This window comes from Emys orbicularis, chromosome 7, assembly GCF_028017835.1.
Source record: "Emys orbicularis isolate rEmyOrb1 chromosome 7, rEmyOrb1.hap1, whole genome shotgun sequence".
In the NCBI taxonomy this organism is placed as follows: domain Eukaryota; kingdom Metazoa; phylum Chordata; order Testudines; family Emydidae; genus Emys; species Emys orbicularis.
The window spans coordinates 55,136,476-55,161,599 of NC_088689.1; the positions used below are offsets into that span (position 1 = coordinate 55,136,476).

Below are 25,124 nucleotides of genomic sequence, written 5' to 3' on the forward strand. Positions count from 1 at the left end.
TTAAATCTTCTAAACACACATTTTATACATACATTTAAAAGTGTGTATGTGCGCGTGTGTATCACTCACCACCACTGGGGTCCGATGAACACAGAAAATAGTACCACGGCCATGGGAGGATGTTCTTCTCTCTCTCTCCAGTGGCACGTGCACAGACTGCACTGAAAGTCTAAAAGAAGGCAAGCCACAGCGATTTTGAATGGGTTGTGGCACTACTGGATTCACTGCCCATGCCACAGGCTGTATGCTGTCTCTAACTGCCCCACATAGACCCTGCTGGACTGCGGTAATGTACTCTAGGTACTTAGAATGCATCAAGAGTCCACACAGCTCAGTTAGAGTGTAATATACAGCTTGTGGCTTGGGCAGTGAATCCCTGCTGTGGCTTGCCTCCCATCAACCCCTCACTGCACAGTTTGCAGCGGGAGGAGAAGCTGTGGGGGGAGAAGGGGCAGGAGGAGGAGAGAGTGAATGTGTCAGAGCAAGGAGAAGAGGCAGAGGATCATCCTGGGAAGAAGGTCCAGGCCCGAGGCCACATAGGAGGGCAGCTTTCCTAGGTCTGACTCTCCTCCCTATTTGAGAGTGGGGCACATCGAGGGAGGGAGAGGTCCAGGGATCCCAGGATTCGCCAGTTGGCTATAAACAGGTAGGGGAGAGGACAGCGGGGGAGAGGTTTCAGTTTCTCTGGGGGGAGTGGAGGGGAGCAGAGAGAGGCCCAGGCAACCTCCCTAATTCCTCCCCTTTTTTTCCCCATTAACATCCCTGAAAGTCTTACCGCAAGGTTGGCATCTTTGCCTTTAGATGTAAAATTTTGTTGTTGTTTTTTTAAATAGAGAATATTAAATATTCACCTAATTTTTCTGGGGCTTTTTGTAGGGCTCAAACATGGGCAACTCATGTATTTTTAAAGGTATTGAACTGTGTCTACACTAGACGCAAGGTCATGTTTAAGATTATGTTAACGCTTTCTCAAGCACACCCTATTTTCCTAATCTGGAAAAGTACTTTGTAGACAAGTGGAGAACAGGTAGTCTTGACACCTATTTTAAATTAAAGACATGATGTATACTTAAGAAGACAAGCTCAAATGAGGGATAAGAAAACTCTCAAGACTCATTTGTGACCTATCTTGACCTCAGGAAGACCAGATTTAACATTAACATTTCAAAAAAATTGGAATTAACTAGTAACAAATTTAAGATCGTATGTATATATCAGAGAGAAACAAAAATAGATCACACACACCCCTTGAATTTTATTAGCATGTCACTTTTGAGATAAATCTTTTAAGTGGCAACGTGCATGTCCCAAATCCGAATAGTTTCAGAAGTTATGGAAAATTTAAATATTTTGTTGCATACAGATTTATTTTAAAAAAATTAAGATAGGAATGATCCAGCTACAAAGTATTTTTTTAGTGCTATAATAAGAACAAAAATACATAAATATTTTGGGAAAGGGAAAGGAGGGTAAGAATGGTTTTGAAAATTTCATAAGGATAATATCTCACTTCCATAATGAAAACAGCACCCCAAAATTAGAAATTAACAGTACTAAACTTCCGATGTTATAATTTTCCATGCTGGTCAAGTTCAGAGAGAAAATAAGTCAAATGTAACTTACAATGAAGTTTTTACAGGGGTGTGTGATTACTGTATCTCCTGTTTGCATCGGGGCTGATATTTTTAAGTTATTAGAATATATAAACTGTTTTAGGTGTAGGGATAAAATTAATCATATATTAGATGAAACCACACATTGGAGCTTCTTTTAATTCTACGTTAGAGTTCCATTTTGAAGTAATGATTTGTGCAAATTATGCAGTAAGTGAACTTGCTCAAAGTGTCACCCACCTGTCTCAATGGGTGGGGAAACTTGATGGGGCCAGTGGCAAAGAGGGGCAAGCCCAGAAGCGAGGGAGGGACACACTCTATGAAGGGGCACCATTGTAGCTGCTCCTCCCCTCCTCTGGGAGGCTCTTACACAAGTTGGAAGGGAGGAGTGCTGACTGGCCAACATCCCCCAGCTCCTGGAGCATGGGCCATGTGGTTGGAACCACTGTTGGGTCCGTTCCAGCAGTGAGAACTACACAGGGTCAGACATATGAAGCCCCATTGACACCAATGGATCACTAAAATGACTCCATTTTCTCAATTGTAGTTTATTTAAGATACTTCTTTAAGGTGGAATACTAGTAGATGTGGTGTGGCATGTTTTTACAAAATACAGTAATTTTTATGACACTTGACTTCAGCAGTCTTCTATGAAATCTTTGCTAAGAAGTGGAGTGAGACCACATTTTTGTGTGTGCAAATTACAGCACAGTTGGGTTAGCAGAGTGCAGGATAGTAAGACCCTACTGTGCGTATTATACCTTGCAAACCTCCATAAAGAAATAACACTTTAAAAAAGAATTAAACAGTACATATCAGGTTATCCTGCTTACTAGAACTTGAGAAGAAATCATGGCTCTTTTTACCCTTCTGCATTAAATAGAAACTCAACTGACTCTTTCATTTTTAAGTATTTTATTAAGAGTTGAAATTTCTAGACTTCTTCTTTCTCCTGAAAATTTAACACAGAAAGTGACAACATTCATATTTAATACTGCTATATTGATGTTTCATAATTACAAAGTTGCTTCCTTACTGATTCCCAGACACTAATATTTAATTTAAAAATGAATTATTTCAAAGAATGAATATTTTTGTTTTTATGTTGCTTAAAACTTTCACTAAAGATAGTAATTAAAGTGTTTTATAGTTTGTTTTCAGAATATTTGCATCGTGTATTATGTAAAGAGTACACACCAACATTTCTCTCATTACTTTTTAAATATGGAAATGTGGGAGCCTTATTAATAATAGAAAAAATATCATTGCATAGTATGTTGCAGTTAAGGACTTCCCCAGTGTTTTATGGCTTTGTGGCTCATTAGCCACAAATATAGTCTTTCTCTGCAGCAATTCTGTGTTTCTTGTGATGAAGCCTCTTTGTTACTTCATAAGAAGTCACAGATGTGTGAAAAGTAGGCCACAGGTCGAAGGCTGCATGCCCCCTACCCGTACAAATTGAAAGTGACAGACACCTCCCTGTTCTGCCACTAATTTGCCTCCATGTTAAATGCCTCTGAATCACTAATTAAAATGAAAACTTCTTGGGTCCTACCAACAGACTGATTGAGTTATTTATGGTGGAAGTGGTCACCAACAGTAATTGCAGTACATCTTTGAACAAATACAAATTTTTGCATTCAAGAATAGCGCCAGGCTGACAGGGGTCATAGGGTTCAAGCCCACTGAAACAAGAGGCCAAAGAAAGGCAAAATCAGTGTTCTGTTCATCTTAATACAAAATCTCCTTTGTCTCAGTTAACTGCTTAGGTGTCCGAGTTGCTTTTTAGTCCTTCGAGACCTAATTATGCTTCCTTTAATTAATCACTGTAAAAACTTCATTAGGGAAGAATGTGACTACGACTGCTGAATTTTAATTTAACCATAATACTTGTCTACTGTGGTCCTGAAAAGGTGATTTTTAAGTTTGACTGTCTTGCCTATTTCTTTTCAGTGCATGAACAGATTATAATTTTTTTTTAACTTTATAGCCAAGTGCACATCCATGTAGCAGCCATGATTTTTCAGTGGAGGCTTGCTGTCTGCACAAAACTGCTCATGGGAAGCCAGGAAGATACTAATGTTCTAAGATGGGTCTAGAGGGCATATTAATAATTGATTTAACTGGTGTTGCATGCTGGAATGCAGCATCTTTTTCAGAAAGTTTTATAATGTATTGGCTCTCAAAAAGAGGGCACAGATACTATACTTTGTTAGATGTTTCTTAGAGCCTGAATGTAAAATTAAAATCACTAAATATATTTTTAAGGTTAACTTTTTAAGTAGTCTTGTACAGTACACCTTACTTCTTATAGTAGTAAAAATAAATGGTTAATTTGACTTCCTTGCCATGTAATTATATTTTTCATTGACATGCTGGCTGCTCTTCAAGCTTTTTCTGAAGTGTGATAGCAGACTGCAATGTGATTTTGTTGCTGTAGAAACCTGGCAAATTATAGATAAAAGTTCTTGCTCACTGTTTAGTAGTATAATAGGAATAAATTATAATAGGTTTAGATATAACAATTTTTAAACAGACTTTACACGCTAATGTATTCAACAGCATGATACCTATATGTGAGCCTGAATTACACAGTCATCTGTTGTGTGCTAATAATCTTGATACACATTTTAGAATGTAATTTTTAACCACATGTTGTATTCCCAAGTATTTTGTTATATACTTTGAATAGTAAATCTTAGCATAATTAAAACTAGCGTTTATGTTGGGGCTAATCTTAATGTATTCAGTAGGCTAGTTATGTTCTGTCCACTGAAAACATTCCTTTTTTTTTAATGTTTCAGAAGGCTTGGAGGAATTTTAAACTTTTGCTAAACACCTTAATTTCACTTTCTTTCAGGAGACAAGTTGGAATTTTTATTAAATCATCACTACTGTCAGCCACCAAATCTCATCAGGCTTCACTGAACAAACCAAGTTTAAAATTTGTCAAGCAGCAGGGCCAGTTGCTAAGGGTGACAGTGCACGGGAAGGATTAAAAGTGAACAATGACTCAACTGAAAGAATACGTCAGATTACTGGGAGCCTATCTGTTCATCAGTCTTCATGTTCAAGGTAAATTCATATTTGTTTAAATCTCATTGTTTTTTTAATAATCTTTCATTTGGAGTGGCTATAAATTCCAGTGGTTTTATGATATGGGTCCTGTTCAAATATCTGAATGTACAGTACTGTTCTTTTACAAGAGTAAAGTTTGTGTGGCTAATCAGTTGCACATTTGTGTTAGAAGATTGTGAGGGAGTAAATTTAGTGACAAGTGTGTAAATTGATTTAAATGTTAGATCTTTTCTATCTTTCTCAGTGTGCATGAGTGGGTCTCACTAATGGTGATTGGTATCATGTCTGCATAAAAGGGATGATTTTATTTATATTTCCTTACACAAATGTGGATAACTTGTATTTTCTTTATGGGTCTGATATCATAGGTATGTATAGATGTTACTATGGACAAGTGATCAGTCAGCCTCAAATGGTACAAAGAAGTACCCAGAATTGCAGATGACTATCCATGTTCTGAACATATGCAGTAGCTTTTTGCTAAGTTCATTACGTATGTGCATCACTACTTACCCTAAAAGTTTCAAATTAGTACTTCCAAGTGTTTTGGGAAACTAGGGTGTGGTGGTAAACGGGATCTTCCTGCTGCTTTCCTTGCGGAAAAAGCTTCCTAGCCTAAGGGAACATGTAAACGACTGGGAACCAGGAGGGCTGCTTCTACTCTATTCTCAGCACTTCACAACCCTTATTTTGAGTGGTCTGTTACTACAACCTTGATGGCTGAAGTGTGGAAGTTGCAGTTTAGCATAGAAATATTTATTGAGTGGTAGTTTATGGCCTTATTGTAGCGGGGAAACTGCTTTTCATTTGCGCAAGCTGTGAGATTTTGGAAATCAAGTACTATGCATGTACATCAGTGTTTCTATTATGTTTAAGAGCACACCTAAGAGAAGATGTGTGCTACAAGTGCATCCACTACTGGGCAAGGAGAAATCTTCTGTTGAGAGGACGACACCTATAGCATCAGTTTCTTCAGTATTTGAGCTTTCATTCAAAAACAAAAACCTGGAAAATTGTAGTTTTATGGTTGCAGAGGCGTTCACAAGCATACACAGGGCATACCAGAGTACAGTTGTCAAGTATCAGAGGGGTAGCCGTGTTAATCTGGATCTGTAAAAAGCAACAGAGAGTCCTGTGGCACCTTTAAGACTAACAGATGTATTGGAGCATAAGCTTTCGTGGGTGAATACCCACTTCGTCAGATGCATGTCAGACGAAGTAGAGTAGAGTTCTTTCCTAAGTTTACAGACTGCTCCAGTACCTCTGCATTGATCATAGCTTTGCCAAACAGCTGTGCAGTTAACAGGACTCTAGACAATTTGACTGCTATTATTTAGTGCATTTATGTAAACAGGTTTGCAGCTTCTTGCCAGACACACATCAATCACTGCTTGATGTCATATGGATGGCTCAGTTTTATTTTTAGATGTCACTTGAGCTGCTTATTCTTCAAGAGTAAGAGCCCTCCGAAGATGGAATTAGATGTAAAGGGGAAATTATTTATTTTGTAGTTCTTCAAGTGATGGCTCTTCTCTGTAACTTGAAGTCTTCAAGTCATGATTTGAGGACTTCAGTAACTCAGCCAGAGGTTAGGGGGTCAATTACAGGAGTGGGTGGGTGAAGTTCTGTGGCCTGCAATGTGCAGAAAGTCAGACAAGATGGCCGGTGCGTGTGCCCTGGATGCCCCTGTGCCGTCCCACCTGAAGGCATCAGGGGCAGAGAGGTCTCTGCTGTCCCTCAGTTTCTTCTTAATTCCTTTGGTGGTGAGACAGATCCCCTGTCTGATTCTCTGCACACATTGTGACTTTGCTACTCTTTTATATAGTTAGGTTAATATAGGTTTTTCAGGTTTTTTTTATTAGTGGTAGGCGTGACACGCACCCCAAGTTCTTCGCAGTCACATTGTTGTGATGTGATTATGACATAATTATGATGTATTTTATGCAAGATAAGTCATGTAGGGTGTCGTCGGAGAGGTTGTGATTTGCTGAATATGCTTGTCCTATTTGCATGCATGTATCATTTTTGTATCTGAGATTATGAATATTAACTATGTATCTGTATTTCAGGTGTAGTTGCACCTGGGTGGTGCCCGCTGGACAGGATACTTTCGATGGTGGGTGGGTGGGGAAGGTAGGGCCTGTTCAGGGCAGTGGGCCATTGGGGAAAAAACAGAGGGCCTTGGGGGGAGGCTTGTCTCCCACCTGGGGAACCTTCCTGAGAGCGCTTCAGACAGCCGCCGAGCGATGGCTGCTGTGACTCTGCAGGGACATGTGATGAGACCACATGTCTCTGGACGCCATCTTGGGATGTCAGTGTTTTTCCACGGACCAGTCTGTGAACCAAGTTTTGGGAGCAAAGGGTTCCCGCCATATGCAAAGGCTATATGGGTCAGGGAGTGACATCATCTGATGTTCTTCACTCCCCACCCAGGAAGACTCCTGGAAACACCTGAGCAACAAAGACTGAACTGGGGGAAGTGCTGAACCCAGGCTAAAGGGATTTTTAGCCTGTGAATAAAACACCTGGCTTTACAGCTTGGAACTCCCAAGTGCAGCTTGCCCCTTAAGAATCTGCAGCCTGCTTGTATAATCTCTTAGGGTGAGAATCATAGAATATCAGGGTTGGAAGGGACCTCAGGAGGTCATCTAATCCAACCCCCTGCTCAAAGCAGGACCAATCCCCAACTAAATCATCCCAGCCAGGGCTTTGTCAAGCCTGACCTTAAAAACCTCTAAGGAAGGAGATTCCACCACCTCCCTAGGTAACCCATTCCAGTGCTTCACCACCGTCCTAGTGAAAACGTTTTTCCTAATATCCAACCTAAACCTCCCCCACTGCAACTTGAGACCATTATTCCTTGTTCTGTCATCTGGTACCACTGAGAACAGTCTAGATCCATCGTCTTTGGAACCCCCTTTCAGGTAGTTGAAAGCAGCTATCAAATCCCCCCTCGTTCTTCTCTTCTGCAGACTAAACAATCCCAGTTCCCTCAGCCGCTCCTCATAAGTCATGTGCTCCAGTCCCCTAATCATTTTTGTTGCCCTCTGCTGGACTCTTTCCAATTTTTCCACATCCTCCTTGTAGTGTGGAGCCCAAAACTGGACACAGTACTTTAGATGAGGCCTCACCAATGTCAAATAGAGGGGAATGATCATGTCCCTCAATCTGCTGGCAATGCCCCTACTTATACAGCCCAAAATGCCGTTAGCCTTCTTGGCAACAAGGGCACACTGTTGACTCATATCCAGTTTCTCATCCACTGTAACCCCATGGTCCTTTTCTGAAGAACTGCTGCCAAGCCATTCGGTCCCTAGTCTGTAGCAGTGCATGGGATTCTTCCGTCCTAAGTGCAGGACTCTGCACTTGTCCTTGTTGAAGCTCATCAGATTTTTTTGGCCTAATCCTCTAATTTGTCTAGGTCCCTCTGTATCCTATCCCTACCCTCCAGCGTGTCTACCACTCCTCCCAGTTTAGTGTCATCTGCAAACTTGCTGAGGTTGCAGTCCATGCCATCCTCTAGATCATTAATGAAGATATTGAACAAAACCGGCCCCAGGACCGACCCTTGGGCACTCCACTTGATACCGGCTGCCAACTAGACATGGAGCCATTGATCACTACCCGTTGAGCCCGACGATCTAGCCAGCTTTCTATCCACCTTATAGTCCATTCATCCAGCCCATACTTCTTTAACTTGCTGGCAAGAATACTGTGGGAGACTGTATCGAAAGCTTTGCTAATAACACGTCCACTGCTTTCCCCTCATCCACAGAGCCAGTTACCTCATCATAGAAGGCAATTAGGCTAGTCAGGCATGACTTGCCCTTGGTGAATCCATGCTGACTGTTACTGATCACTTTCCTCTCCTCGAAGTGCTTCAGAATTGATTCCTTGAGACGTGCTCCATGATTTTTTCCAGGGACTGAGGTGAGGCTGACTGGCCTGTAGTTCCCTGGATCCTCCGTCTTCCCTTTTTTAAAGATGGGCACTACATTAGCCTTTTTCCAGTCATCCGGACCTCCCGTGATCGCCATGAGTTTTCAAAGATAATGGCCAATGGCTCTGCAGTCACATCCGCCAACTCCTTTAGCACCCTCGGATGCAGCGCATCCGGCCCCATGGACTTGTGCTCATCCAGCTTTTCTAAATAGTCCTCAACCACTTCTTTCTCCACAAAGGGCTGGTCACCTCCTCCCCATCCTGTGCTGCCCAGTGCAGCAGTCTGGGAGCTGACCTTGTTCATGAAGACAGAGGCAAAAAAAGCATTAAGTACCTTCGCTTTTTCCACATCCTCTATCACTAGGTTGCCTCCCTCATTCAGTAAGGGGTCCACACTTTCCTTGACTTTCTTCTTGTTGCTAACATACCTGAAGAAACCCTTCTTGTTACTCTTAACATCTCTTGCTAGCTGCAACTCCAAGTGTGATTTGGCCTTCCTGATTTCACTCCTGCATGCCTGAGCAACATTTTTATACACCTTCCTGGTCATTTGTCCAATCTTCCACTTCTTGTAAGCTTCTTTTTTGTGTTTAAGATCAGCAAGGATTTCACTGTTAAGCCAAGCTGGTCGCCTCCCATATTTACTATTCTTTCTACACATTGGGATGGTTTGTTCCTGCAACCTCAATAAGGATTCTTTAAAATACAGCCAGCTCTCCTGGACTCCTTTCCCCCTCATGTTATTCTCCCAGGAGATCCTGCCCATCAGTTCCCTGAGGGAGTCAAAGTCTGCTTTTCTGAAGTCCAGGGTCTGTATTCTGATGCTCTCCTTTCTTCCTTGTGTCAGGATCCTGAACTCAACCATCTCATGGTCACTGCCTCCCAGGTTCCCATCCACTTTTGCTTCTCCTACTAATTCTTCCCTGTTTGTGAGCAGCAGGTCAGGAAAAGCTCTGCCCCTAGTTGGTTCCTCCAGCACTTGCACCAGGAAATTGTCCCCTACACTTTCCAAAAACTTCCTGGATTGTCTGTGCACCGCTGTATTGCTCTACCAGCAGATATCAGGGTGATTGGAATCCCCCATTAGAACCAGGACCTGTGATCTAGTAACTTCTGTTAGTTGCTGGAAGAAAGCCTCGTCCACCTCATCCCCCTGGTCTGGTGGTCTTTAGCAGACTCCCACCATGACATCACCCTTGTTGCTCACACTTCTAAACTTAATCCAGAGACTCTCTGGTTTTTCTGCAGTTTCATACTGGAGCTCTGAGCAGTCATACTGCTCTCTTACCTACAATGCAACTCCCCTACCTATTCTGCCCTGCCTGTCCTTCCTGAACAGTTTACAGGTCTGTCGCATCTTACGCGCATTTAACATGCGCGAATTCAGCTTTACGCGGTCGGCAAAAACAAAGAAAAAGAGAAAAATTACAATTTAAATACTGTTCCTGTAGTGCGGGCGATTCCGCCCGCCATTACATTCAATGTAATTTTGACTATATGTGGTTTTTGCTTGACGCGCTGACTGTGGAACGTAACCCAGCGTAAGATGAGACAGACCTGTATATCCATCCATGACGGTACTCCAGTCATGTGAGTTATCCTACCAAGTCTCTGTTATTCTTCTGCTATGAATCTGCTATTCATATTCAATCTATTTAGTATACTAAGTTTAGTTTGCATTTTTGTTTATTTGCTACGTAATCTGCTTTAATCTGTTTGCTATCCTTTACAATCACTTAAAATCTGTCTTTTGTAGTTAATAAACTTGTTTTTGCTTTATCTAAACAAGTGAGTTGGAGGGAAGTGTGTGGGAATCATAACTCAGGGGCAAAAGGTTGTTGCATATTCCTCTCCACATTGAGGGAGGGGGCAAATTTTATGAGTTTATGCTGTACAGTTTCCTGTGCAAGCTGGCTTTATATTCCAGAGGGGATGCGTACTGAGGAGCTGGGAGTAACCTTCCCATGCAGGGGCTGGTCAGAGAGCATGCCTGTAACTGCAGCTGGGTGTGCCCCTACCTGTATGAATGCTGGTGAAAGTGCAGGCTGGAGGGCTTTGTAACTTGTCACAGCAGTACTGTGTGAGAGGAAGCCCAGGCTGGTGGATTGGGGGCTCAGTGGTAACCCAGTTCCCGGTGGCAGCCCTGAGGGAAACCCGTCACAGTAGGAACTTCCTTGTTACCTAGGTTTAGCTGCTATGACTGAAACCGAGTCCCTGGGGTTCAAAATTTGCTCTTCCTGTGATGCAGCTTTCTGCTTTACAGACATTCATAAGTGCCTTTTTGTGCCTAGGACAGGGACACGTCCCTGAAAGATGCTCAATTTGTTGCTCCTTCTCCAAGAGAACACAGAAGGCAAGAGACCCCTCTTTAACTCTTTATCTTGGAATGCTCAATAGAAGCCTCTTCAGAGCCAGAGAAAAAAGATCCTTCTTGGTCTGAACTGGCTTCCTCAGTTGCTCTGCAAGCCTTTGTCAATGTAGGTTTTGGTTCCTTTGAAGAGCCTGGAAGCTCAAAGTTGAGTCTCAGCATGCAGGAGCACTGAGTCCTCCACCTAGTCACCTGAAAGGAGTAGGAAGGAACAACATTCCCATAGTAAGCACAGGTCTAGATCACCCTCCCCAGGACCCCTGGACAGTAAAATGATGTATACATCTCACTTTACTCAGCCAAAAGGCATTTAATGGCCCAAATTTGCCATGCAGACACAGCTCAAAATCTGGTCACCAGATACACACATTACCATCTCAGGCAGAGGTGGTCTACATAACACCTGTGACCCAGTTCTGATGACCCTGACCTCTATGGCTCCAGTGACAAACCCTACAGTGGAGATACTCCCAGCACCAACTTACTCTGTGCCAAAGTTATTTTTGGTACTGAGTGATCTTATGGTATCTTTGCAGCCTGAGTCACGGTTACTCTCCTCAGCTGTTGGAGTGCCCCATACCTCAGTACCAAGGCCGGCCTTACGGAAAATGATGCCCTGGGCGAACTTGTGTTTTGACGCCCCGACCCCCGTGGGCATGGTATTTCCCCTGGCACCTATGGGCTCCCCAACCCCTGCACCCCTGTCCTGCGCCCCCTTTGCCACTAACCCCTGCATTGTGCCCCCTTTGCCCCTCACCTCTGCACAGTGCCGCCTTTACCCCAACCCCTGCACTTCCCTCCCACCCATGCCCTGAACCCAGGCCTGCTCTGCCAGTGTGCCCTGCCCCACCGCCCCCCTGCCCAGTGCCCCCCACCACCTTATGCCCAGCAACACCCATGCCCAGTGGCCCCTCTCCCAGAGAGCTCCACAGCAGATCTCTATGGCCAGCGTCCTCCCACTCACAGACCCTCCCCCACTGCCCTGTGCCCTTCTCACAGCTCCCCAGCACCCCATATTCCTGAGGGAATTCCGCACCAAAAAATTAAAAATTCTGTGCACAATATTTTAAAATTCTGCATTTTTTATTTGTCAATAAATAAATGTGGCGGCTCCAGCATGGCAGTGGCAAGTATAGGCCACTGGTTGCATGGAGGTGGGACATGACCCTGCAGCCTTCCCCCTCCTTTCCCCTCCCCTTCCCTCCCCTCCTAGGATAGGGACTTGGGGGTGAGATACCTCTGTGTGCATGTCAGAAGGCCACAGGGGAGCGTTTTACATGATGGCTGGGATGTCAGCCATGACCCAAAATCCATTTGAATGACAAAAAAGAAATAGCTGATACCAGTAGCTGAGTCCAGCCCTCATCCAGGCCCTTACCTGCCACCGCTCTGGGCCATCACCTTCCAAATGGCCTTTCATTTTCCCTAAAATAGCATGTCTCTCTAATCCTGAAAAGTAAAGAGGTGCCACAAGATGTCACTGGAAGGCGGATGTTATTCTAAATTTGTCAGCCTTGAGAAAGCAGTGAAGTGATTAAGACACTTTCTTTACACTTCAAGAAGCTGAAGATGTTTTTAAAAGGGAAAGTGCTGACATATATGCACATTACCTATAAGAAAAGGAACCAATTCACCAGTGCTAAACAGCACAAAGAGAAATAAAGCAAGAAATCTCACTGTTTCCATCCTTCCCTTCCACGCCTGTCCCCCCCTACATTCAGACTTCAATGCCCAGTCCAGCTCCCCCGCCTTCCCAGCTTCTCTGGGTATCCTCCCTCCTTCCCCCCACTCTGTTCCCAACCTTGCCGGCTCCCCCCTCACCTCCTGCCCGGCCCCACGGGCTCCCCCCAGCTCACTCACATGTCACGTCACATGGAGAGAAAGTTTCTCTCCTGGCCCTGGCCTGGCCCTGCGGGGCCCTGCCCCTGCCAGAGACTGAGTGGTGCAGGCAGGGAGGGTCGGAGGGACTAAGCTCCGCTCCAGGCGGTGGTTGGGTCGGGCTGCTGCGCCGCCAGTGATGGACTGGGCTCCTGGGAGGGGTGGGGGGTGGAGCCGGAGCCCTCAGCCAGCTGGCTGAGGAGTGAGTGGGCAGAGGGGAGGGGCCAGTAGGGCGGGATCAGGGAGAAGCCTGCGGACCCAGCGCTGGAGAGGAGCCAGAGAGGAGTCCACTCTGCAGCCAAGTGAAGTCCCGCCACAGCCAGCAAGGGGAAGCCCCGAGCCCCTTTTGGCGGCGCCCTAGGTGTGGGCCCAGTTTGCCCGGCCCTAAGGCCAGCCCTGCTCAGCACTATCTACCAGTACTGCTATGGTGACAGGTCATCTCTTCAGCTCCAGTGGTAGAGGAGACTCAGGTTCGCTCTAGAATTCTAGATAGGTTAGTCCCACCATTAGAGGAGTACTCATTTTCTTCCTCCCTTTCAGAATTCAGTTACAAGGTGTCCTCTACCTGGGCACGTTGTTCCCATTCATGACTCCTTACTAGTCTGACTAGACAAGGAATCCAGGAGTTGCCACTATAAAAATAAACCCATGGGTTCTTGGGGAGAGAGTGTCTTTTGACCACTGCAGATTTCAGCTTACAGTGCTGTTTAAAGCATGGAAACCCCAAAGAGGAAGTTGTTGATGTGATTGTTAAAGACAGGCATCCTTTTTTGCACATTAACTATTTCCTATATGGCTTAATTAGAACAGCTTGATTACCAAAGACATGGAACCCTAGTTCCATAATTTCACAGTGCAGGGACTGAAGATTTTAGAAAAGGTGCTGTAGTATTTTGTCATTCATTCTCCTATGTTTATAAAAATGTGCCCTCTGCTGAAATTTTGCACAGAAGAACATCATTCTCTTTTTATTCGCCTATTAAAAAATTAAGTTTGGCTATTTAAATTTTAAAACAAAATTTAAGAAATAAGTTTACAGTTTAACTCTTATCTGCTGATCCTTGCTCCAAAAGAACAGGGCAGCTATCCATATGAATGTCTTCAGAGATCACATGCTTGGTACACGAGATGTCACTGGAAGGGGGATGTTATTCTAAATTTGTCAGGCTTGAGAAAGCAGTGAAGTGCTTAAGACACTTTCTTTACACTCCAAGAAGCTGAAGATGTTTTTGAAAGGGAAAGTGCTGACATATATGCACGTTACCTAAAATATTCTAAAGCAAAATCCACATAACGGTGTATGTTAAATCATTGCTGTCCTCAACCTTGGTATTAGGTAGAAAACTGGTAGATTTCAGTTTTGTTGTAGCAGATGCTTTTCAGAGTCTGTGTCCCAACATACAAAAATAATCTTTAAATGAAAGTAACTTCATAAAAAAATCACTCTAGCTGTTGTTCGCAGGGAAGGTCCACAGACCCATTACAATGGGTCTTACTACTTCTTGCAGTTCTTTGGAGGCAGAAACCAAACCTGTCAATCAAGGTGGGCTGGGTTTGGCCACATCTCTGAAGGCTGACCCAGCCAGCCAGTAGGAACTGGCCTGTGAAACTGCAGGAAGGTTTTCCCAGAGTATTATTCCTGTTCAGAGCAACAGGAGAGAAAAAATTAAAAACAACAAGAAAGGGATCCTTTTTATTCTTAGTAGTTAGATGATTAGATTCTAAGCGTTTGTCTACAATTGACCAGCATAGCTATATCAGAATAATGATTCTACCATAGTTATACTGGTATAACTCCCTATGTGGATACACTGTTCTGAAATAAAGATGATTTGGCCAAACCAGCTGTTTAAACTGTGTAAGCTTGAATCTTTTATAAAACCATAATTTAAGACTGATGTGCTGACACAGTTCCTGCTGCTTCTTCTTTGACTATCAGGAGTAAAGGGTATCCTGAAAGTTTCTTAGGCATTTTGTGTCGAGTTTCCCTCTACACAACATCTTGCCTTGTCAATTTTTTCTGTCTTGTAATTAGATCAGACACAACTGTGTAGCAGGTCTTTAGTATGGTGTCATTGATTCCTTTCAAATACATATATTTGATGCTAAAGTTCCTGAGGATCAGAAATAGTTATTTCTGTGCCAGACCACTCTCTTGTTAGGTGAATCCTTCTTCCTTGCCAGAAAGTTCACGTTTGCATACTTCCCAAAGCCCAGGTCCCAGAATACATATTACTAAACTGTGATATTTTCTCTCTCAATTAGGATGCGTACAGCCAAGCTTTGAACTTCCCATATCTCTATAGACAGCAAAATAAGTAAATGGCAACTCATGCTGAATTATGAACTTTATGAAATCATAAATATGTAATGAAGTTGTTTTGTATGAACTGTTACACTAAACATGCCTTTTTAAAAAGTCATTGGTAAGCAACTCTTTGCAAACAGATGTACCTTTAAAGGAGTATTTTGGAGGTCTCCTAGACCGTCCATAGTAGCTATTAAAACTGAAGCTCAGTTTCTTTTCTAAGCCTGATTTACAACTCATTTTTCTTCTCCACCCCCTAACTTCACCAAAATCAAACTATTCCACTTCTCATTTTGCATGATACATTTTTCCCATAGTAAAATTTCTCTGGAAGGTTTGGGGTGGGGTTACAAATTGCTTTAAAGATAGTCTTCCCAGATTCTCAGTTCTGGGTCTTACCTGACAACATTCCTCACAGCTGTTAAAGAATGTTGTCCACTAAGGCTGCGATAGCAGGATAGGGCAGAAGCAAGGTTCCTTATTGTGGTGTAGTACAGTGGTTCTCAAACTAGGACTGCCGCTTGTTCAGGGAAATCCCCTGGCGGGCCGGGCCGGTTTGTTTACCTGCCGCATCCGCAGGTTTGGCAGCTCCGGGCCAATGGGGGCTGCAGGAAGCGGCGCGGGCTGAGGGACGTGCTGGCCGCCCTTCCTGCAGCCCCCATTGGCCTGGAGCGGCGAACCGCGGTCAGTGGGAGCCGTGATCGGCCGAACCTGCGGACGCCGCAGGTAAACAAACCGGCCTGACCTGGCCCACCCGGGGCTTTCCCTGAACAAGCGGCGGCCCTAGTTTGAGAACCACTAGTGTAGTACTCAAAGTGTCCACACGGTATAAATGCTGCCATCTGATCATTACAGTCATTTCCAACTTGGTAGCGGAGAGTGAAAGAACCCCGTTTCACAGAGCTGCTTCATTACTCCAGCACTTCTTGTAGTAATGCCTTTATGGGAGGAAAACTGACTGCGCAACAGCTTCAACCCACTTACATGTGGCAGAACTGTGTTGATTATAGACAGACGCAGGTTGGATTTGATTTAAATCACTAGTCAGAAAGACTCGATTTAATCATGGATTTCTATATAAAAGGGCATTCTTGTTGGTTGTTATAACCTTAATACATATTCTTCACAACTCAGAGATAGATGTAGGTTTCATTTTCAGAAGGTACACAGTATACATTTTTAAAGTGATTTATTTTGAAAACTTTTCAGGTTAGTTTTACTGCTGTATCAGAAAATGAATGATTGGTTATTTCATTTACCAAAGGTAATTGAAGCAGATATTTATGAAGTCATTGGGAGGTGAACTATCTCCAATTCAGCAGGTTAATCATTAATATTTGGAGGATTGTCTTGCCATGCTGTATTAGGAGGAGAACATCACCAGACAGACATTTACATTGTTTTATTTAACTAAAACAACAGCGTTATGTATTCTGAATTTTTTTCTTCAACAGCAAACATAAAATATTTTAACAAAAGAAGCATATGAATTTCTGAATTTAGTTAAACATTCAAGTTTTTTAAAATCGGTTTGTTTTTGTTAAAATTGTTTTTAACTAAAATAGTTAAATGAAATATTTTAGATCTATTCCGCCCCCAACAATCTTCTATTCATTGAACTTTTTGAAACTTTGCACTTTTAGAGAGAGGTAAGACATTGACTCTGTGTACACAAATTTGCAGAGGGACAATAGGGTTGAGGTCTGTTATTTCTCACCTCTATACAGTATTTATATTATATTATATATTATATATAACAGTTTTGCTGTTAACAAGCATGTTATCTCTGGAGACATAAATCCACAGTTTGAGAACTGAAAAACTAAGCATCTCTGATCTCTTCTAGACTGAGCACTGAGTCCCATCGGTAGATAGAAAGTTTAACCTAAATAATCTATACAGAAGCCCCTGGAACTCCATAAGATTGGGTCCCTAATCCATGAACTATTGGAACTCATTTACAAAACTTTTCTTAAACATTACATGAATATATTGTCTCATACTATAGAATTAGAATTTATAATCCCTATTCCATGATGAGATATCTTTGAGCTATAATGTATCTTAATTAAAACTATCGTTAGATAGGTTTTTTCCTCAAAAAGCATTTTATCAAAAAAATCCAATTTAAATTTAAAAAATCAATGATTTTTTTTTTTAAACTTGGATTTTATCCACCCAGGTTTTCAAATGATACCTCACAAGGCATAACTTGTACAAAATTTATCATATGGTACAGTGTGTGACAACAGGACTTGGTGGTGATGGGGACTTCAACTACCCAGATGTCTGTTGGGAAAATAATACAGCAGGACACAGATTATCCAACAAGTTCTTGGAATGCATTGGTGCATATTTTTTTTTATTTCAGAAGGTGGGGAAAGCAACTGGGCAGAGGCTCTTCTAATTTGATTTTGACAAATAGGGAGGAACTGGTTGAGAATTTGAAAGTGGAAGGCAGCTTGGGTGAAAGTGATCATGAAACGATAGATTTTATGATTGTAAGGAATGGTAAGATGGAAAACTGCACAATAAAGGTAATGGATTTCAAGAAGGCAGACTTTAGCAAACTCAGGGAGTTGGTAGGTAAGATCCCATGGGGACCAAGTCTAAGATGACAAAAAGGTTCAAGAGAGTTGGCAGTTTTTCAAAGAGACATTATTAAGTGCACAAGAGCAAACTATTCCAGTGCGTAGAGAAGGTAGGAAGTATGGCAAGAGACCACGCTGGCTTAACCAGTAGATCTTCAATGATCTGAAACTCAAAAAAGAGTCCTACAAAAAGTGGAAACTATATTCATCCTTTGTAATTTGACCTAAACAAACACAAGCATGTAGGGACAAAATTAGAAAGGCCAAGACACAAAACAAGATTAAACTAGCTAGAAACATAAAAGGCAACAAGAAAACACCTCTACTGAGATTTCCTCTTTCAGTGAAGACTAAAAGGAGGAGCTACATAGTCTGTTCTCTAAATCGATCAGAGTTATGTAGTGTCTCTTAAGTACTTTGTTTCCACATTCATTATATCAGCAGCAATCTGGTACTGAAATGACGTTTCAGACTTGTTAAGAAGGGAACTACAGCAGAGTTAAATAGAAGGGAAAGAGATTGGAGGTGTCAGTGCTGAATAAATTCAGGATACTTGCCACATAAATCATGGTACCTGGTGCACACTTAAGTCTAACATGCTGCATAGCACACTGAGCCTTGAGCATAACGTTCATTTATATTTACAAGCACCTTTCTTAGTCATGTGTTTATTTGAAATATTTCTAACATAAGAACATTGGTGAGACTAGTCGAATATTAATATTATAATGTAAGACATGGGAAGTTTTGCTGTAACTTTTTGCCATTGTTTTCAGGGTTTGTTTTTTATTAGTAAGGTCTGAACTAGACACACTTTCTTTACTTACTTGAAAGTAAATAGTTGCAGCTGGAAAATACACTCAGTATGCTATACTAATCTGGTGGTGAAGTCTGCAAGTCTGTGTGATGAGAGAAATGAGATCAAGTTTCACAAGTATTTCATCTCACATGTGGCTGTGTAAAATATAAGGACTAATCTAGCATACCGTTTTAAGAGGATGAAATATAATGTGTCGTGGAAAGAATCACCCACGCAGTGATTTTAGTTCACAGACTCAGAGCCTGAGGCCTTTATTGCAATACATACCAAACGCGCTTAGGGTGCAGTTCAGGAACTGGCACCCCGGGCAACAGCTCGCAGGCTGCTTTTATTCCATTAAACCACAAGCAGGGTACAAACAATACGTCATGAATTAAGTCATTGGGGGCAAATCACAAGCTGAGCAAGGGTTGAGCACGAGCTTCGGGGACAAATCACAAGCTGGGCAAGGGTTGAGCACGAGCTGATCACGAGCTAAGGAGCATGAGTTGGGGTCAGTCCTCCCACCCCCCTCCCTACCCTCTGACTTAATTTCCGAGGAGTGGGTGTTTATTTGGGTAGAGGGGCGCTTGGTGGTTTTCCGCAGGGGTGGTGCTCGGCCCTAGCTTGGGTACATTTCTCAAGACTTGGACTATGTCATTTTCCGGGGGATTTCAGCAAAGGCTTAAGGGGGGGGTTTCCAGGGGACGCTTAAAGGAGAGCTATCATTGGTTAGTTTGCAGATAGCTGGACTATGGAAAATTTTCTTGCAAACAGCTATAGCAGCAAGGATGATTAACTGTCTGCAAAACAATTTCTTAATATCGAGCATCTTACGTTATTTCCGTAGCTTGCGGTTATCATATTTCTAAAGCCTTGCGGTTTCTTTAGCTTTTAGCCCTTAACTAACTCTGTATTTTTCCCTCCTCTGTTGCTGCTTTTGACTGGGCATAGCCTTACAAACTTAATTGAGCAGTTTGGTTCAGGCTTTTTTTTAGGCCTGCCCCATTACCCACGAAAGTCCTCAGTATGGCAGATTTCTAGGGGAGATGTTTCAGGGTCTTCAGGCCCAGGATCTTGGTTATCGGAAAGAAGGCCACCCTGCTCTATTTCCCCACAAATGTTAGAACGATGTCCTTATTACTATAAAGTTAGGTCTTGGTGGATTTGACAGGGAATCATATCAATCTGTGAAATAGGCCCTTTTAACGGACTTTTCTGTTCAGGACTGACATTTGAAGACAAAATAAATGTGTACAGTTTAGTAAAAGTCATACTGCTTTTTGAGAAGACATATTTCTGTCCACTGAGTTGTAACTGGATTTTTCTAAAGATGCCATTATGACATTCCAGGGCGCAATCCAGACCAGTGAGGGGGGGGGTGTCACCCTTGTCTTGCAACCTGGCTTTGCTGCTGTAACTCCTAACCTGGACTCCTCACAAACAGCCAGGCAGCATGCGGGTCACACCGTGAATATCTGTGTATATTGCAGCGTGCCCAGCACACTCCAGTCACATTCTGGTTTCCACCAACCCTGGTTACCACTTGCAGGGTGACCCCAACACACTCCAAAAGGTATTAAAATCAGAAATGGTTACAAGAGAAATAAAGATAAAATGTTTCCTAGTACTAAAACTTAAGAAACTAGAATTGGTTCAAGATGAAGTCCTTTAACATGTTCCCAGTAACATTGCTGACCAAATTCTCAGGCCAGGATCTGCCCCCAAAGGCTGTGGCTTTTGTCATCTTAGGTAAAAGAGAGAGATGGATCGGGAGAGATACCTTGGAGTGTTTTTGCCCCTCACTTTTATAGTTCAGTCCATCTTTGAAATACATTTTCCTGATGGTTACCCCTAGATAAAGTTCATTCCCACTGGGAGGTCAGAGACAAGGAGTCTGGTGGTGAAAGGTTCCATGCTGCTGTTTGCTAAAATGCAGCTCAATCTGTTCCTTCCCCACTTCTTTGCATAAGAATGGCTACTTGACAGGTGATTGCACATCAGCTTTGATGACACCTGAGCAGAGGCGTCAGCTTGTCCTTTGAGAAACAGGTTTACCTACTCCCCAGACTTGTCTGGTAAACACACTTCAGTCATGATTTACATATAATGTTGCTACCTACATTTCACCATGATATTTTTGACCAGCAATTTATTAGCTTTCAAATGATACCTGACAAAGCACATGCTGTTCAAAGATTATTGTAGTGTTGTGTAGGGTGTGAGTACAGGGGGGTGGATTCAGTCACAGTCATATATGCTGGACTCCCTTTCCAGCATCTTAAGCTTCCAACACAAGACTGTTGCAAACTTCCATGGCAAAAGTGCAAGATTCACTGGATCAGGACGTGATGTCTGCAAACCTCAGTTCACCCTCTGAGGACATGTGAGCCATGGACATTAGTAGAGGGTGAGAGATTCATAGATTATAAAGCCAGACAGAACCACTGTGATCATCTAGTCTTATCTCCTGTAGAACACAGGGTGTAGAACTTTCCTGAATTTAATTCCTGTTTGAACAACAGCATAACTTTGATAAAAACGTCTAATTTTGATTTTAAAATTGCCAGTGATGGAGAATCCTCCCCAACCCTTTGGTTAATTACACTTTGGACCTTGGTATATCTTTGTCTGCTAGATTGAAGAGCCTGTTATCAAATTTGTTCCCCAGATAGATAGATATAGACCAGGGGTCTCAAACATGCGGCCCACGGGGCTATTTCCTGCGGCCCGCGCGCCCCCCGGCCTACCTCCAGGCCAGGGGTGGGCAAACTACACCCACGGGATTGCCCCCCTCGAGCCCTGCGCCGCTCCCTGAAGCGGCTGGCATCACGTCCCTGCAGCCGGGGGGAGAGCAGAGGGCTCCATGTGTTGCCCTGGTTTCCAGGCACCGCCCCCCTGCAGCTCCCATTGGCCGGGAACGGGGAACCGTGGCCAATGGGAGCTTCGGGGGAGGTACCTGGAGGAGCGGCAAGCAGCGCACAGAGCCCTGCGTCCCCCCTCCTCCAGGGGCCACAGGGACATGGTTCCAGCTGCTTCACGGAGCGGCGCAGGGCCGGGGCCAGGGCAGGCAGGCAGCCTGCCCTGGACCCCGTGTGCGCCGCTGCCACCCTGGAGCCGCTTTAGGTAAGTGGCTCCGGGCCAGAGCCCGAAGCCCTCCTGCACCCCGCCCCCCAATCCCCTGCCCTGAGCCCCCTGCTGCATCCCACATCCCTCCTGCACCCAACCCCCTGCCTGCACCCCTAACCCCCTGCTGCACCCCAACCCCCTGCCTGAACCCCAACCCTCTGCCACACCCCGCACTCCCTCCTGCACCCCGCACCCCAACTCCCTGCCCTGAGCCCCCTGCCGCACCCCTCACCCCTCCTGCACCCCAAACCCCAACCCCCTGCCCTGAGCTCCCTGCTGCACCCTGCATCCCAACCCCCTGCCATACCCCTCACCCCCCTACACCCCACACCCCAACTCCCTGCCCTGAGCCCTCTTTCGCACCCTGCACATCTCCTGCACTCCCTGCCCTGAGCCCCCACCACACCCCTCCTGCCCCCTCTGGTATAGACTATGATCCAATTACCCTTTAGCCTTCTCTTTGTTAAACTAAATAGATTGAGCTCCTTGAGTCTTTCGCTCTAAAGAATATTTTTCAATCCTTTAATCATTCTCTTGGCTCTTCTCTGAAGCCTCTCCAATTTTATCAACGTCCTTCTTGATTTGTGGGCACCAGAACGGAGCACAGTATTCCAGTAGCAGTCACACCACTACCAAGTAAAGGGGTAATAGATCCTCTTTACTCCTACTCAAGAAGCCCCTGTTTATACATTTAAGGATCACATTGGCCCCTTTGTATGAATAGGGATATTTCCTAATGGGGACGTTAATTTTGGTAGCATAGGTGTGGGCAGGAAGTGGAAGGGAAGCAGAGAGAGTCTGTCAACCAGTGAAGTACAAGAGGTATGCCTGCTGAGGTAGCTGCTAGGGGAATGGACCTGGTAGCTCCACTCCTGATGCTCCACGATGGTGGGAGGTCAGCTCGATCTGTTTATGCCACCACCTCCACTCTCACTGGCACTCCAGTGACCTGAGCCTGGAAAAACTATTGTTCAGTCATTTTTTAGCCCAGAGAAGTTGAGGACTACTTGGAGCATTACTTAAGCTCACTGACAATATATTTAAGCATTGTGGATGTGCAAGTTGCATTTCAGTTGATTGAGAACAAAGATTATTTTAGTCCTGCAGAGTTCTCAGTTGGAAAATAAAGACGCAAGTGTGGAAATCCAGTGAAATGACTAAAGAGAAGAAAAACTTACAGGTTAAGTACCTTTAGCTCCCCCACAAAGCAATTGTCTTGGTGTGGTTCTCAAGCCGCCAGTACGTTGGTTCTAAAAACATATGTGAATGAAAAGGGCTTGCTTAGAAAGAGAATTCATATATTTTCACTCTTCCATTGCACATGAGTTTTTACAAGTGAAAGGTATCCTTCTTCTGTTTACATTGATTGTAAATGGCACAAAATATACACACCATAAATAAGAGATCTGCTGGTTGATCGGTATGTTTCAGAATTCCACTAATAACTAGTTTATCTCAGTAATATGGAGCTAACCCACAATTCCTATTAAAATAAATTTTCTTTCGTCTGTGTACTGTATAATCCTCAAACCAATTTGTATTACCATTTGCTAGTACTTTGCATTTCACTGTAGATGAATATCTTCATCTAGTTGCAAAAGAAGAGCATATATGGAAAAAATCTTTTTATGTTTTTACACAGGGCAAAATCTAGACAGCATGCTCCATGGCACAGGAATGAAGACAAATCCTGACCAGAAGAAACAGGCAAATGGAGTAACATTGGCTCCAGAGGACACCTTACCTTTTCTACAGTGCTACTGTTCAGGACATTGTCCGGATGATGCTATTAATAACACATGCATGTAAGTAGTGTGCACAAGATATAGAAGTTTGGGAAAGTTTGGTTCTCTCTCTCTAATGTTATCGTTAGAGCTTTGTCAAGCTATTTGATTAGATTTACTTGTTTCTATAGAATCTTTTCCCTAAAAGGATACAAAACTGCTCTCAGGATAGTGTGTGCATTCATGATTTCTCCAATCACAGAAGTGGAACTATTTAGGGAGTAGTAACAACCAGTCCTTTTGTCCCAACAACACTGTCTTTAGGGCAAAATTATAAAAAACTTATCCAGTTGAAGCTACAATAGGTAATACATGGCCAAAATGTAAATCTCTCGGTAATGTTTCATGTAAATTTTCTTGTATATTGATACAACTAGTGCTCAAAATGTCATATTATCCCTGTTATGTAATCACTAAATTCAAGTTTTTTCGTATTACATATGCATCAGTAGCAGTAATAAGGATAGATTGGAACGAGAAAATCCCAAAGAGAACCGCTGAATCAAAGGTCTAGAAGAGTTTGTGAGGAAGAACAGAGATAGCCTTTTAACTTCAATAGGTTTAAGTTCCATTAAGATAGTTTTTTGCATTAATTACACATCTGGTGAATTGAAGAAAATGTTTTAGTAAACAGAATATAAAGTATAAATATTGAATGTTAATGTTTGGTAATAATGGCTGTGATTCTTGTCGAATAAAGTGATGTTGGCAGATCTCAGGCCGTAGTTCCTTTTTTCAGGTTCACTTGGCCTTTATGCAAGTTAGGCTGAACAGCAACAGCCCTAATTCGCACTACTGGCATGACAGTGAAGGAAGTGGCTGTAACAGAGGTGTTGCTCCCCTCCTCGTCTTACCCATGTCCTACCACCAAACCATGTTCCCTCCATCCACTAATGCTGAATGGGGAGTCTGGCACAAAGTGACAGCGCTGCCTTCTCCAGCTTTCTGCTAGTGTAGAGCTGTGTAGAGGAAGAATTCTCCACCAGCTATTTCCAGCCAGCCTAAGTTCACTTTGCTCTGTTTATACACACAGTGGCATAATCGCCTGGAGAATCAGCCCAGTGCTCCCCCCAGCTATTAAAATATATCTCTAATTGCACTGAAGAAGTCTGGTGGTGATAGGCCACAAGAGCAAAGCTTAAGTAGTTGTTCATGTCACCAGAGCCCCAAGATGGAATTGTAGCTTGAACTTACTTAGGTTTTTGTGGTGGTTTTGAGTAATGATTTAAAAATTGTTTTGCAGTTTCCCATCTTTCTTTTCTTCTCCTTTATTTCAGTCTTCCTTACGCCATCTGTGTTTCTTCTCCTTAACACCCTCTCCCCAACCAACAGAGACATTTGAGGTCCTTCTCTCACTCCCTTTTCCCTTGATAGTCCCCTTCATTTTGATACAGTTGGAATTTTGGAATAATTTTACATTACACTTCAGAGATACATAACAATGTATATTTTTATATTATTACTTTTTTATACAGTTTGCCCCTTCATTTTGATACAGATATTAAAATGTGCATATACCCATTTTTATAAATGTGTCAGAGGCTTCCCATATTTTAGAAAGTCACCATATACTAAGAATCCAGCCAGGAATATGGTGGTCAAGAGAATCTAGGTAATATTTTTTTACTCTTCCA

At 43.2% G+C, this 25,124-nt stretch overlaps 1 protein-coding gene across 4 annotated transcripts in view; it reads left to right on the forward strand.

Moving 5' to 3' along the window:
- The first annotated feature begins 4,621 nt into the window (after positions 1-4,621).
- BMPR1A (bone morphogenetic protein receptor type 1A) overlaps positions 4,622-25,124 on the forward strand; it is a 66,454-nt gene continuing 45,951 nt past the window's right edge. For 2 of the 4 annotated variants that reach the window (XM_065407101.1, XM_065407102.1), the window contains exon 1: positions 23,354-23,511. In XM_065407101.1, coding sequence (XP_065263173.1) covers positions 23,366-23,511 — 146 coding nt within the window. In that variant the 5' untranslated portion in view covers positions 23,354-23,365. Of the gene's footprint in view, positions 4,689-23,348; positions 23,512-25,124 lie in introns of those variants that run through there. The other 2 variants (XM_065407099.1, XM_065407100.1) reach the window with 2 other exon arrangements.